Source organism: Chrysemys picta, chromosome 1 (assembly GCF_011386835.1).
Source record: "Chrysemys picta bellii isolate R12L10 chromosome 1, ASM1138683v2, whole genome shotgun sequence".
NCBI lineage: Eukaryota > Metazoa > Chordata > Testudines > Emydidae > Chrysemys > Chrysemys picta.
Genome location: NC_088791.1, coordinates 212,754,800 through 212,767,795, shown reverse-complemented (window position 1 = coordinate 212,767,795; position 12,996 = coordinate 212,754,800). Strand labels below are relative to the sequence as shown.

Sequence of the window (12,996 nt, the reverse complement as noted above, 5' to 3'; positions counted from 1 at the left end):
GCTAATAGAATCTCGTATCCTTGTTATGTATTCCCAGCAGTTAATTTACAGAAGGAAGGGATGGGGTTTGGAGAAGAATGGTACCTTATGTTTTTCTAGGAACTCCGGTGTGAGTGTCCATGGAGCATCTCTGATGACTTCATCTACGTAGCGACAGTGTCTGAGTGCCTCATACCGCTCGGTTTCATTCATTACAGTGAAGCCTTTGAACTTGTGGGTTAGATCATCACTGCAAACTGACATAAGAACAATCAACAAAATATTTCTATGTTAACTTTGCACAATTACTGCATCTGGTTGGTAAGAACTTTCTGATCAATATCCTTATTTTAAAGTTGTTCGTTGAGTTACATTCCATTTTCAAACCAAATAAAGATGTGCCTCTTTCTGTCTTTGAAACGGAGACCAGAAGTGCATGCTAAATAGGAGGAATGATCCAGAAATTTCCAGAAGTTCCAGAAATTTGCTTACACATCTCTAAATCACTGTTGGACAGTTGTATTGAAACCAGCACAAATTAATAACACACAAGTGCAGTCATAGTGGCCTGGGCTATGGATTTAGCAGATTTCACAGCATGTGAGGTTTGGCCTGATCCGTATTCAAACAGGAAATCTCTGATGAAAACCCAGTTGTGGGATTGTAAGAGGCAGTGTGCTCTGGAGGAATGTTGCATAGGATGTGGACTCAGGAAATTTTATATTCTAATCCTGGTTTTTAATAAGCTGGGAAATAAGGCCTATATCCCGGGGCTGTTGTGTAGATTAGTTAATGTTTGTACAGCATCCTGAAGGTGTAAAGAACTATACAAATGCTAAATCTTATTACTGCTGCAGGAAGGGTTATTGATGACTCAGCAGCTGGACACGCTTCCCTCTGTATCAGCGCTGATCTAACACTCCAGTGTGGTGTTAGTGCAGGGGTGTGCAAACTTTTTGACCCAAGGGCCACATCTGGGTATGGAAATTGTATGGTGGGCTATGAATGCTCATGAAATTGGGGGTTAGGGTGTGGGAGGGGGTGAGGGATCCGGCTGGGGGTGCGGGCTCTGGGGTGGGGCCAGAAATGAGGAGTTCAGTGTGTGGGAGTAGACTCCAGGCTGGGGCAGGAGGTTGCGGTGCGGGAGGGTGTGCAGCTCCAGCTGGGGCTCTGGGTGGAGTTGGGGGTGCAGGAGGGTGCTCTGGGCTGGGACCGAGGGGTTTGGAGGGTGGGAGGGGAGTCAGGGCTGGGGCAGGGGGTTGAGGCATGGGAGGAGGTACAGGCTCCGAGTGGCACTTACTTCAAGCAGCTCCCAGAAGCAGCGGCATGTCCTCCCTCCGGCTCCTATGCAGAGGTGCAGCCAGGCAGCTCTGCGTGCTGCCCCGTCCGCAGGCGCCGCCCTTGCAGCTTCCATTGGCTGTGGTTCCCGGCCAATGGGAGCTACAGAGGCAGCGCTTGGGGCGGGGGCAGCATGGGGAGCCCCCTGGCTACCCCTACGTGTAGGAGCCGGAGAGGGGACAGCTTCCAGGCTCCTGCTTCCAAGAGCCACAGCACACATGGAGCGGGGCAAGCCCCGGACCCCGCTCCCTGGCTGGAGCACCGGAGCAGGGAAAGCCTTGGACCCTGCTCCCCAGCAGGAGCTTGAGGGCCAGATTAAAACATCTGAAGGGCCGGATGCAGCCCCCAGACCACAGTTTACCCACCCCTGTGCTAGTAGATGCTCTTCTACTGAAGGTGTCATCTTTTGAATAAGATGTAAAATAGAGGTATTTCCTTTCATTGTGCCTGTCCACTTATGGTACACGCCTGTCAGCCACCAAGGGCTTCTTTCTGGTTACCACACTCTCCTGGGCCTACTGGTTTTCAATGTATTTATAAGCAGGGCTGGCTCCAGTTTTTTGCCGCCCCAAGCAAAAAAAAAAAGGCTGAAGCAACAACAACAAAAAAACCCCAAATCAAAAAACGGAGTGCCGCCCCTTGAAAAGTGCCGCTCCAAGCACATGCTTGGGACACTGGTGCCTAGAGCCGGCCCTGTTTATAAGATCTATTTAGTGAATTACTTAAAAAAAAATCTTAACTCCAAATAAATATTTCCACAACAAGAAATAAGACAACAAGATGCACACAGGGAGACATGTGACACCAGACTCTGGTGCAGCGCAAATTTTATGTGGGGATTGCTGGTTGACAGTTTAACTAGACTGGGAACTGTGCATATGCAGCTGAGGACAGAGTTTGACTTGATTCTTACTTTGACATAATTTTAAGATGGACTATTTGTTATGGTGTAAAATACCATCAAAACAGGAAGTAGTGCTCAAAGTCAGAGTGTTTAAACAGCTGCAGCTGGGAACATGGCAATACTGCTCCTCTGCTACTTCAGAATAGAGGCAAAAATCCAGTAAATAGATGTGCTCTTACCTCCTACTAATAAGTAGCTATTTGGGAAGAGAGTTTTGGCTTGCATAAGAGCTCTAGCATGGCCGGAGTGGAAGAGGTCAAATATCCCATCTGCATACACTCTAACTGGTCTGTCAACTGTGGGGAAAGAAACACAACAACGATTTGACTGGAGGATAGCTAATGTGATGACAACTTTTAAAAAGGGCTCCAGAAGTGATCCCAGCAATTGCAGGTCGGTAAGTCTGACTTTAGTACTGGGCAAACTGGTTGAAACTAGTAAAGAACAAAATTGTCAGATGCATAGATGAACATAATTTGTTGGGGAAGAGTCAACATGGTTTTTGAGAGGGTCAACAAGCATGTGGACAAGGAGGATCCAGTGGATATAGTGTACTTAGATTTTCAGAAAACCTTTGACAAGGTCCCTCACCAAAGGCTCTTAAGCAAAGTAAGCTGTCATGGGATAAGAGGGAAGGTCCTCTCATGGATTGGTGACTGGCTAAAAGACAGGAAACAAAGGGTAGGAATAAATGGTCAGTTTTCAGAGTGGATAACGGTAAATAGTGGTGTCCCCCAGGGGTCTGTACTGGGATCAGGTCTATTCAACATATTCATAAATGATCTGGAAAAAGGGATAAACCCGTGAGGTGGCAAAATTTGCAAATGATACAAAATAGCTCAGGATAGTTAAGTCCCAGGCAGACTGCGAAGAGCTACAAAAGGATCTCTCAAAACTGGGTGACTGGGCAACAAAATGGCAGACAAAATTCAATGTTGATAGATGCAAAGTAATGCACATTGGAAAATATAATCCCAACTACCAGGAGCGGTGCCAGGGTTTCTGCCGCCCTAGGCAGCAGCGCTCCTCCTCTGAGCATTCGGCGGTGAGGGTCCTTCTGCTCTGAGTCTTCGGGGCACTTTGGCGGCGGGTCCCGGAGCGAGTGAAGGACCTGCCGCCGAATTTCCGCTGAAGACCTGGAGCAGAAGGAACCCCCCCCGCCGAATTTCCGCCGAGGGCGGCAAAATGCTGCCCCCCAAATCCTGCCACCGTAGGCGACCGCCTAAGGTTGCCTAGTGGAAGCGCCGGTCCTGCCAACTATACATATAAAATGATGGGGTCTAAATTAGCTGTTACCGCTCAAGAGAGAGATCTTGAAGTCATTGTGGATAGTTCTCTGAAAACATCCACTCAATGTGCAGTGGCAGTCAAAAAAGCAAACAAAATTTTGGGAATCATTCAGAAAGCGATAGATAAGACAGAAAATATCACATTGCCTCTATATAAATCCACATCTTGAATACTGTGTGCAGACTGGAATTGGAAAAGGCTCAGAAAAGGCAACAAAAATGATTAGGGGTATGGAACAACTTCCATCTGAGGAGCGATTAATAAGACTGGGACTTTTCATTTTGGAAAATAGATGACTGGGGAGGGATATGATAGAGGACTATAAAATCATGACTAGTGTGGAGAAAGTAAATAAGGAAGTGTTATTTACTCCTTCTCATGACACAAGAGCTAGGGGTCACCAAATGAAATTAATAGGCAGCAGGTTTAAAACAAACAAAAGGAAGTACTTCTTCACACAACGCACAGTCAACCTGTGGGGCTCCTTGCTAGAGGATGTTGTGAAGGCCAAGACTATAACAGGGTTCAAAAAAGAGCTTGATAAGTTCATCGAGGATAGGTCCATCAATGGTTATTAGCCAGGATGGGCAAGGATGGTGTCCCCAGCCTCTGTTTGCCAGAAGCTGGGGATGGATCACTTGATGATTACCTGTTCTGTTCATTCTCTCTGGGGCACCTGGCATTGACCACTGTCAGAAGACAGGATACTGGGCTAGATGGACCTTTGGTCTGACCCAGTATGGTCATTTTTATGTTCTTATGATTTTCAGCTTTAACAGGAGTCATGTGTAAATCCAGCTGATCAGTTTTGGCCTCTAGTAAGAATGTTGTGGGGGAGGGGGGGTTTTCTCCTCAGATATGCAGAATTACAGTGGGTAAATTTAAAATGTTTTATTCCGCTTACTCTTCTACATCCTTGTGATGGGGCATCTGTCCCACACTGGGCTCTAAGGGGTTAATAGAGCCCTTGGGAGGCTGCGCAGGAGGCGGCAAATCAGAGAGGGGTTGCGAGGAGCAGCCAATTAGGGCTGGGCTGGCCTAGCCTATATAAGAAGGGCAGCAGAACAGCTTTGGTCACTTCCTGGAGCTTGAGGAGGGAGGTAGACTGGCTGCCTTGCAGGTTGAAGGCAGTAAGCACCCTGGACAGAGCAGTGCTGCAGGCAGAGACCCAGGGAGCTAAAGGCAGCTGCTTGTGGGCTGCAGGGATCTGCAGGCTGAGGCCCCGAGGCAAGGGTAAAGAGGGTGCTGTGGCCGTGGGGAAGTGGCCCAGGGAAATCTACTGAGGAGTAAGAGGGGGTGCTGAAAGCTTGGCCATCTACAGGGTCCCTGGGCCAGGATCCCGAGTAGTGGGCAGGCATGAGTCCCTCCCCTTCCCCCACTTGCCACTGAGGAAGTGGCTAGACTAAGGGACTACGACATTCCCCCGGAAGTGGGGAGTACAGAGTGTGGCACAGCTGGAGGGCTGTGTCACAAAGACAATGCCCTGGTCCCAGGAGTGATGTGGATCCCTGGAGGAGAAGTGACTGCAGCAGGATGCCACCAGAAGAGGGAGCCCTGGCTAGCAGAGCTGATCCCTGGAACATCCAGCAGGGGGCACTGCAATGGTGAGTCCCATCCCATCAGAATCCTCTTTACTGTGTTCTCCTCAAGTTGGCCTCTTTATTATCCTCCCTTTCCCCTGAATTCTCACTTGGAAAAAGCTCTTTTTCCTGTCTCACTCCATTTGTGAGATCTCACTTTTTTCTCTGCTCCCTGCCTTTCTCTTCCTCAGCTTAATGCTGTACACCCATGTTTGTTTCCTCTTGCATCTACACCTTTCCTCTTCCCTCAGACTCTTCTCCTTTCTGATTAACCTTTCTATCTTTCCCATTCTTATTGCCTCCTCCTGTTTGCTCCCTACTACCCATCTCTTCCTGCACCCTACTCATCATGCCCTGGCAGTCGGCTGCAGGCCTAAAGAGGACCTGCCTCACTGAGTGGCATGCCTGGCCACTTGGCTACAGATAGGCAGTCCCTGTATAACTGAAAGAGAAACGACTGGGGCTCTGAGCTCCAGAACTGCTGCTGCCGTGCAGCAGAAAGACATGTCACTGCTCAGGATCACCATATCTCCTATGACTCAGGTGAAATGTGGAGAAAACCATGTTTCTTGGAAAACTCCCTGGGAAGATGGGGATGCTTCCTCAAAGCAGGGTAACCGGCAGCTTTTTGGGGCCCCCTGTAAAACCATCAGTTGGGATCCTCCCCACCATCTGAAAGGTCCATGATCCAGAGTATGACCTACCATAAACTCCTCTGCCATGATACCGGATTAGAAGGGAACAGGTGAAGTGTTTAACACTTGTCGGTGCGTTATGCAAAGGGAGTTAGAAAAATAGTGGATCAACATTTCCATTTAGACAGGTGGAGGGAGGAACTTGCAATGTGGCCACCCAGGGTCTCAATAAAGGCTCCCTGATTCCCTAGGGCTGTAATTAGTCAGTCAGCATGAATCAGCTCATACCCCACACCATTTGGAACTGGAGAATGGGCGCCAAACATCACACCATCATTGTGGGGGCCCTGATGCTAGGGTGTTGCCTGCACTGCAGGCCTTGACTGGCATTGTAATGTCAGAAAGGAAAAAGTGATTTCTCACCACACCATATAGGTACTCCGTCAGAGTACATATATACACTCCTAAGCTGTGGTGCTGTCAGAGGAGATATATCACAGAGGCCATGAAGTGTTTCGAAATGTGAGGAAAACACTCATTTTAGCCAGTATCCCATATGATTTCAGTATGCAAATAACCTGTGTGTTGAGATTTGCTGAGTTACCTCTTATGTCCAAATCTCACTGCTCAGCATTTTTATAACTGTTCAAAAATTAACAACTACATTAAAGTGTGTGGTCTGTATGTCTAAGAAAACATAAATATCCTTTTGTTACACCTCCCTGAGCCCCAGTCAGGTAATATATGCTGCTCCTCCTCCCAACTGAAGAGTGCTTTTGTAATAGTGAAATACTTTCACAACTGAAAGTCTGTGTCTGTGGAAGCTGCTTTTAGTCCTGTTAATGCTGCTGTCAGCAAAGATGTCCAATTAATCAAGACTCACCTGGTGTTCCCAGGCGGGCCTGAGTGATGGTTAGTTTCTCATGTGGGGCTTGGCACTGACAGCTTATTTCATCTGCAAATGGAGCAGGTGCAATCAGAGTCTGGAAGGCAATGGAGGGGTAGAGACAGAAAAAAACAAAACAAAAATTACATGAGCAAATATCTAGCTCATTCTTCAACCAGGAAGACAAACCTGAATCATTTCATTGTATGTCAGCGAGTCCTAACTGTGCATAATGATGGCTTGTTTCATTTTTGAAATCACTCATGAGCTCACCCAATTTATACAAAAAGTGCCAATTAAGCACTGAGGAGACTATGGTGTTTTTAAAACACCATGCAAACTAAACCTAGTCAAGAAGCTCTAATGTTTTGGAAGTGGTTCAGGAAAATAAACAATCTATCCACACATTGAATTCAGGTCTCTCTGGCTACCGGCCCAGTGTGTAAGAAGCTTAGTTCTTGGACTGTTGATTGTATGAGCTTTCTCTTTTCCTGGGCTATGTCTTGTCTACTAAATCCAAAACAATCAGCTGGCACAGTAGCTTGTCTACTGGGGGACTCAATCAGGGTGAGTAGGGTTCTTTTCCTTAGTGTCTTTCCTGCAGTTTTCAGATAAAACATCTACTTTTTGCTATTTATCATTTGTGAGCATGGGATAGTTGCACTTAGATCAGTGTCCAGGAGGTAAAACGCTCAGTTATATTAAAAGTAACTGAAAAACTGATTAGATACTAGGATTTTGGAAAACACTAACTGATCATCTCCTCACTAGCTTTTGAGTGGATTGGGCACAAACTCCACCCACTGACAAAAATTAGATATAAACTACCTCTGTTGAATTTTTCATGAAGCAAGGGTCCTTGATACTTCATTTTATTATTGATAAAGGACATACAAAGTCAGGGCTGGACTGAGGTAGGAAATCCCAGTAAAATTCTGACTGATTTATCTGGAATTCCTTTCATTATTATTATTATTTTGTATTGCAGTAATACTTAGACACCCTAACTGATGTCCAAGCTCCATTTTATTAGATGGGGCTATATATACATATACTAAGAGACAGTGCCTGGAGAGTTTATACTTGAAAGGTACAAGAAAGACAAAGGGTGGGAGAAATGAGGTGGTATATCCCCATTTTACAGATAGAAACCTCCTGATGCAACGAGAGATTAAATGTTTGTCAGGAAGTTATCAGCAATTATAACCTCGGGTATTATATGCCTTGCACCTTGTGATTTGTTATGGGGGGAAATACCATTTGCTTGTTAGTTTTGAAATCCATTAGTTGAAAGTAGTAATCAATTAACAATAAAAAGGTTTCCTCCTTTGTCAAAAGCAAATACATCACCTATTAGTCTCTGGGATTTCATGGCCTTGCATCATCTGTCTTGTTGTTTTGCTCTTTGAAAGGGACTGCATGGAGCATACCCAGTTGTGATATCTGTTATTTGAGCACTCATTATTAGCCATAACAAAATATTTCTTGCCATTTAGTTACATTTTTCAATACGTAGAAGACTGCTATGTCATTTAGTGAGCATTTTTCAGCAATGCCAGACCACTGTCTCCTTTTAGCAAAAATTGCCCACTTATCTCTTTTCTTTTGTTGGAATGGCTGATATGGGTTAATGTTGGTGACTAGCGTTGCTCTTAATTTAGACCATTCTTGTAAATATTTATTTTTCTTGATGACAAATCTCCAAACTTGACAGGCACTTGCAATGGGACCCTTTGTTCTTGACCTGAGAGGGTGGCTTCCACTGGTACATAAAGGTGAACTCTAGGCTTTGTTTGTAGCCTATCTTGGTTGGGATTCACCACCAATATTGCTTTTATAAAACTCTCATCACTCCTACAGATTTAAAAAATCTCCTGTATTGCAGTGAGGCTGCCCTACTTCCACTGATGCCTTCATCATGTTAAATGTGTCTGCCACGCACTGACAAAATTAAAAATAAAATATGGGAAAATCAAACTTTCTGTTTGGGTTCTGTGGAAGGGAATCCTGTTCAACTAGCTGCCCACATAGCACAGTGCACACTCGTTTCTTTATTTTCTAATCACTGTCTTTTTGCTTCTGTCTCCGTGATTGTGGAGTGCTAAACTGCTTTTTTATCTCCAAGCAATGTCAAGTTGCACAACATCCCACACAGGCTGCTTCATGCTGGGATAAAGAGGAAGGCAGGAATGTTAAAACAATAATGGCTATGGTCTGAGGCCTGCAACTGGTAATCACATCCTAGCTAGGTACAGGCTGTTTCCTGGGAGATTATTTGAAGAAAATAGGTCTGGTTTGCAGCAAGAGATTTTTTTTTTTTTTTTTTTTGCTAGTCAAACAGAGTAAATCTTTTACCCATATACATTTATTTGCAATACTGAGCAGCTTTTTCTCTCAGCCCCAACTAAAGCCAAGCACATCCCGTTTTAGCTTCCCACTAGCCTGGAACTTGTTGGAAAAGGTCTTGCCAATTCTTTTCTTACCATGTGACCTCTCGACCTTCTGACATTAAAACGAACAGTAATTCGGGACCAGTGACTAAAATCAGGAACATGTCAAGGAGGAACACACATTCAGAAATGCATACAAATAATGTGCTTATAGATCAAACAGAATACAAAGGAGACTCTCCACTGGTACCTGAGGCTGTGTCATTGAATGAGGAAAAATTGTAGCTGAACCTCATCACTTTTGAAAATGGAACTTGGCCATCCAAGTTACTTAGCCCTTGAACGCTGAGGGAAGTAAATTGCAATGCCTAACTGCCTCTAAAAATCTGGGCATAAGTGCCAAATTTAGCCCTGGGCTATAGTAATTGTAAAGACAATGTGAAATCATCCTGACAACACTGAAATTCCCCCTCCCCCTTCTAACCAGCTTGAAAATTGTTTCAGCTAAACTGGAGCCATAGTACAGACCAGGCTTGGGTGGCCTGAACTGTTTTTATTGAATCAGCTTCAAAATCACCTTAAATCAATTCAGCAAAATCAGCGGTTTCGAAATCACGTGAGTATAAATCACGGGTGGCCAACCTGAGCCTGAGAAGGAGCCAGAATTTACCAATGTACATTGCCGAAGAGCCACAGTAATACGTCAGCAGCTCCCCACTCCCAGCGCCTCCCGCCCACCAGCAGCCCCACTGATCAGCACCTTCCCCTCCCTCCCCGCACCTCCCGATCCGCTGTTTTGTGGCATGCAGGAGGCTCTGGGCGGGAGGAGGGAGGGGGCGGGAAGGAGTGGGGTGGAGTGGGGGCAGGGCCTGTGGCAGAGCCAGGGGTTGACCCATGAGCACCCCCCAGCACACTGGAAAGTTGGCGCCTGTAGCTCCAGCCCCAGAGTTGGTGTCTATGCAAGGAGCTGCATATTAGCTTCTGAAGAGCCGCGTGTGGCTCCAGAGCCACAGGCTGGCCATCCCTGATATAAATGGTTCAGGCCACCCAACCCTATGGCTCCAATTAGTTTTTAAATGGTTAGAATTGTGGGGAAAACTCCCTGGTTGTAGACAAGCCATCTCCCTTTAGCCTGAAGATCCCTGTGCACCAGCTGTGTAGTGGATCTAATTTTGCATGTCTCCCTGCCAATCAAATTTGGGTGTGGAGGATCTGGTACTACGAGCGGTTTGAGATCCACATTACCTTTGCACCTGGTTTCTGTCCATTCAAATAAGTAATCTCTAAGGTACCCATGTATTCTTGGCTCAATATCCCTAGCTGTGGCTGACAAACGCAGATCAGATTATTTAGTTTCTTTTTATTTGAGTTTACAAAGAATGTTGCAATAACAGGGCTGGCTTGCTTGCTATGTCCCCACCAAGGAAATCTCTCTCCATCCATTTGCCAGCATATTATATTTCAAACAGATTACCAACCAGGACACTGAAGGTAACTGTTTTCTCCCCATTTATCCCCCTCTGCCAGTGACTGCAGAAAAACACTGAGCCAGAGAAAATGTAAACAAAGAATATTTTAGTTCAAAAAGAAAAGTACTAATGAACAGTGTGGTTAATTCTGCCATGGTGGCATCTACCTGGATATAGTTATTCAGGAACTGCTGTCTGTTTCTGGTGCAGTTCTGATGCAGCAGAGGGTGGGGGGGGGTTTGCAGAATATAGCCTGGCTCCTTATTTTTCTTTCATATGTCTCTTTGTGTTTTATGCCCTGATTGTTGAACCCTATCTGATTTACTGTTGAAAAGGACACAGGTGAACAGAGGCAATTTGGAGGCAATAATTTATAGAAAATTTTGGAACTGACTTCCTCATTTTTCCCCCTCAAAGAGAATAGTTTTAATAAAGGGTTTGAGTTCCCTTCCTCTGACTCTGTGTGCTAGCAAGGAATTCAAATGTCTCCAAAGTGGAGGAAAAAGCATCAGAACTCTTGCCAGGAGAAGCCCCTGTCCGGATCACTTCCTTAAGCTAGTAAGAGTAGACCTATAGGCCCAGCTTTCCTCTTCTTGCCAGGGAAACTTTCTAGGAGAGTTTATCTCAGATTATGACAAGTTTGCTGAGATTTCTCCAATTACTCTGAATAAATTCATTGAACACAATGGAACTGGCAGACCTATACAAGGAGGAGTTTGGCTCCTGGATTCTAAATCAGATGGCTGTACAACAATTATTAAAGGCACACTCTGTCTAAATATATTTTACAAGGTGCTGTTACTTGTAACCCCTACAATTTCTATAACTTTGAGAATGGGGTGGGCAACTGATATAAGGAGCTCTCTCCCCTTCCATCTATTGGAAAAACTGAGACAAAAGACCTGAGGAGCAGATTGTATTTGCACAGACACACCTACTTTGTGTAAGTCATCAGCGGAGAGACCTACTTTGCAAAATGATCAATTTTGGCTGTTTTGGGTTAAAATGTACTTTAATCTTGGGTGCAGGGGTAATGAAATTTTGATCCTTATTGTATAATGAAAGGGCAGCAGAACTGTCCTTAGCCTGCCCTAATTAAGGGGGGTTACCCTAAGCTTACCTCATTTGCTAAGCAGGGGGTAGGGATGCCAAATCCAAGTGAAAGTCCGAGGAGGTGGAGACAAGGTTTCTACCTAGTGGTGTGACCTCTGTTTAAGGAGTCCTAGATATCATTTGACCCTCCCTCTCCAGTGTTTAAAAATAGACTTAATCGAGAGTCCTTATTTGTGCTCCGTAATCACTACTGCTGAAATCATTAAGCAAGTCTAGAGTCCTGAACATTAGACCTGGTTTGTGGACAGTGTCGTGGTGAAAGGCAACACAGCGGATACAGCAACAGTGAGGTTCCCCGCTAACCAGTGAAATCGCTGAAAAAGTGGGCTAAGTGGTAGTTTGCATTCTAGCATTGCGGCTAGAGGCAGTGAGCAGTGTGAGTGGCAAGCAGAAGCACTGGTGAGGAGTGGCAGGGATGACTGCGGCAGGGGTCACCTGTGGCAGCAGAGGCATCACTCGACCATTTCCCCCCTTCAGGAGTGGGAGGTGAAGCCGTGTCAATGCACTGCTGGATTCTAGGACTTTGCTGACCTCACACAACAAACCGTGAGTGGGTGCAGTGGAGGGAAAGGGGAGTGGTATGTTAATGGCCATTTGTCTATTGGACTTTCACACAGCAAGGTGGGAAACTGAGGCAAAGGACACTGCCCAAGATACCATGGGGGCAGGTGCTCCATGCTTTTGAGTCACTGTGGTGTTTTCCCAAAGTAATACTGTGTTCCCCCTCTCGTAATAAAAGTTTTCTTTTTGTTGTGCAAACACTCAGTGCTTGTGAGCGGGGATGTCTTGCCTCTTAGTGAATGTCTACACAGTGTTATAAAACCCAGAGCCGTGAGTTTCAGACTCTAGGTCTATAGATTCAGGTTTGTGCTACGGCACTAAAAAAAGCTGTCTAGGCATTGGGGCTTGGCCTCTGAGGCCCAGAGAAGTGGATAGATTTTAGAGCTCCAGCACCAGCCGCAATGTCTACAGTGCTGTTTTTAGTGCCATAGTGTGAGCCCTGCAAGCCTGAGTCAGTAGTTCTGGCCTCTGAAACTCATTCCTGTGGATTTAAAAATGCAGTGTAGACATTCCCCTGGATGGCTGTAAGGGTGGTGTTTAGTCTCCCCGTTTTCTGGGTGGGGATTCAAGCTGGTTCTGTTTTATATTGTTAAGAGGAACATTATAAAAGTTAAGAGGAACTGTAGATCTTGAACTCAGCCCTTTTTGCTGCCACCATCACCTTGCAGTTTTTCAGTTGGTTTATTTGATATGTTTGGCAGCATTTAGTGTACAGTCTGTTTCATTATATCCTTTAGAACAGGGCTGGGTTGGTTTTGTTTGTGTGGGTCTTTCACACAGCAACAAGGGAGAGAAAAACATTTTTGAAAATAGGAAAATGTTGTTGTAAAACCACAGAATTAGCAGAAGGA

The 12,996-nt window shown here is 45.4% G+C and overlaps 1 protein-coding gene and 1 long non-coding RNA gene across 11 annotated transcripts in view; one reads left to right on the top strand and one right to left on the bottom strand.

Annotated features, from left to right (window-relative positions):
• LOC122174564 (uncharacterized) overlaps nucleotides 1-12,996 on the top strand; it is a 44,790-nt gene that overhangs the window by 2,726 nt on the left and 29,068 nt on the right. The gene's annotated exons all lie outside the window — the stretch shown is intronic.
• PCYT1B (phosphate cytidylyltransferase 1B, choline) overlaps nucleotides 1-12,996 on the bottom strand; it is a 63,466-nt gene that overhangs the window by 25,121 nt on the left and 25,349 nt on the right. For 8 of the 10 annotated variants that reach the window (XM_005281501.5, XM_005281508.5, XM_005281505.5 and 5 more), the window contains 3 exons: nucleotides 6,610-6,709; nucleotides 2,401-2,517; nucleotides 85-236 (listed from right to left, as the gene is read on the bottom strand). In XM_005281501.5, the coding sequence (XP_005281558.2) occupies nucleotides 85-236; nucleotides 2,401-2,517; nucleotides 6,610-6,709 (369 nt within the window). The remainder of the gene's footprint in view (nucleotides 1-84; nucleotides 237-2,400; nucleotides 2,518-6,609; nucleotides 6,710-12,996) is intronic. The other 2 variants (XM_005281503.5, XM_065579333.1) reach the window with 1 other exon arrangement.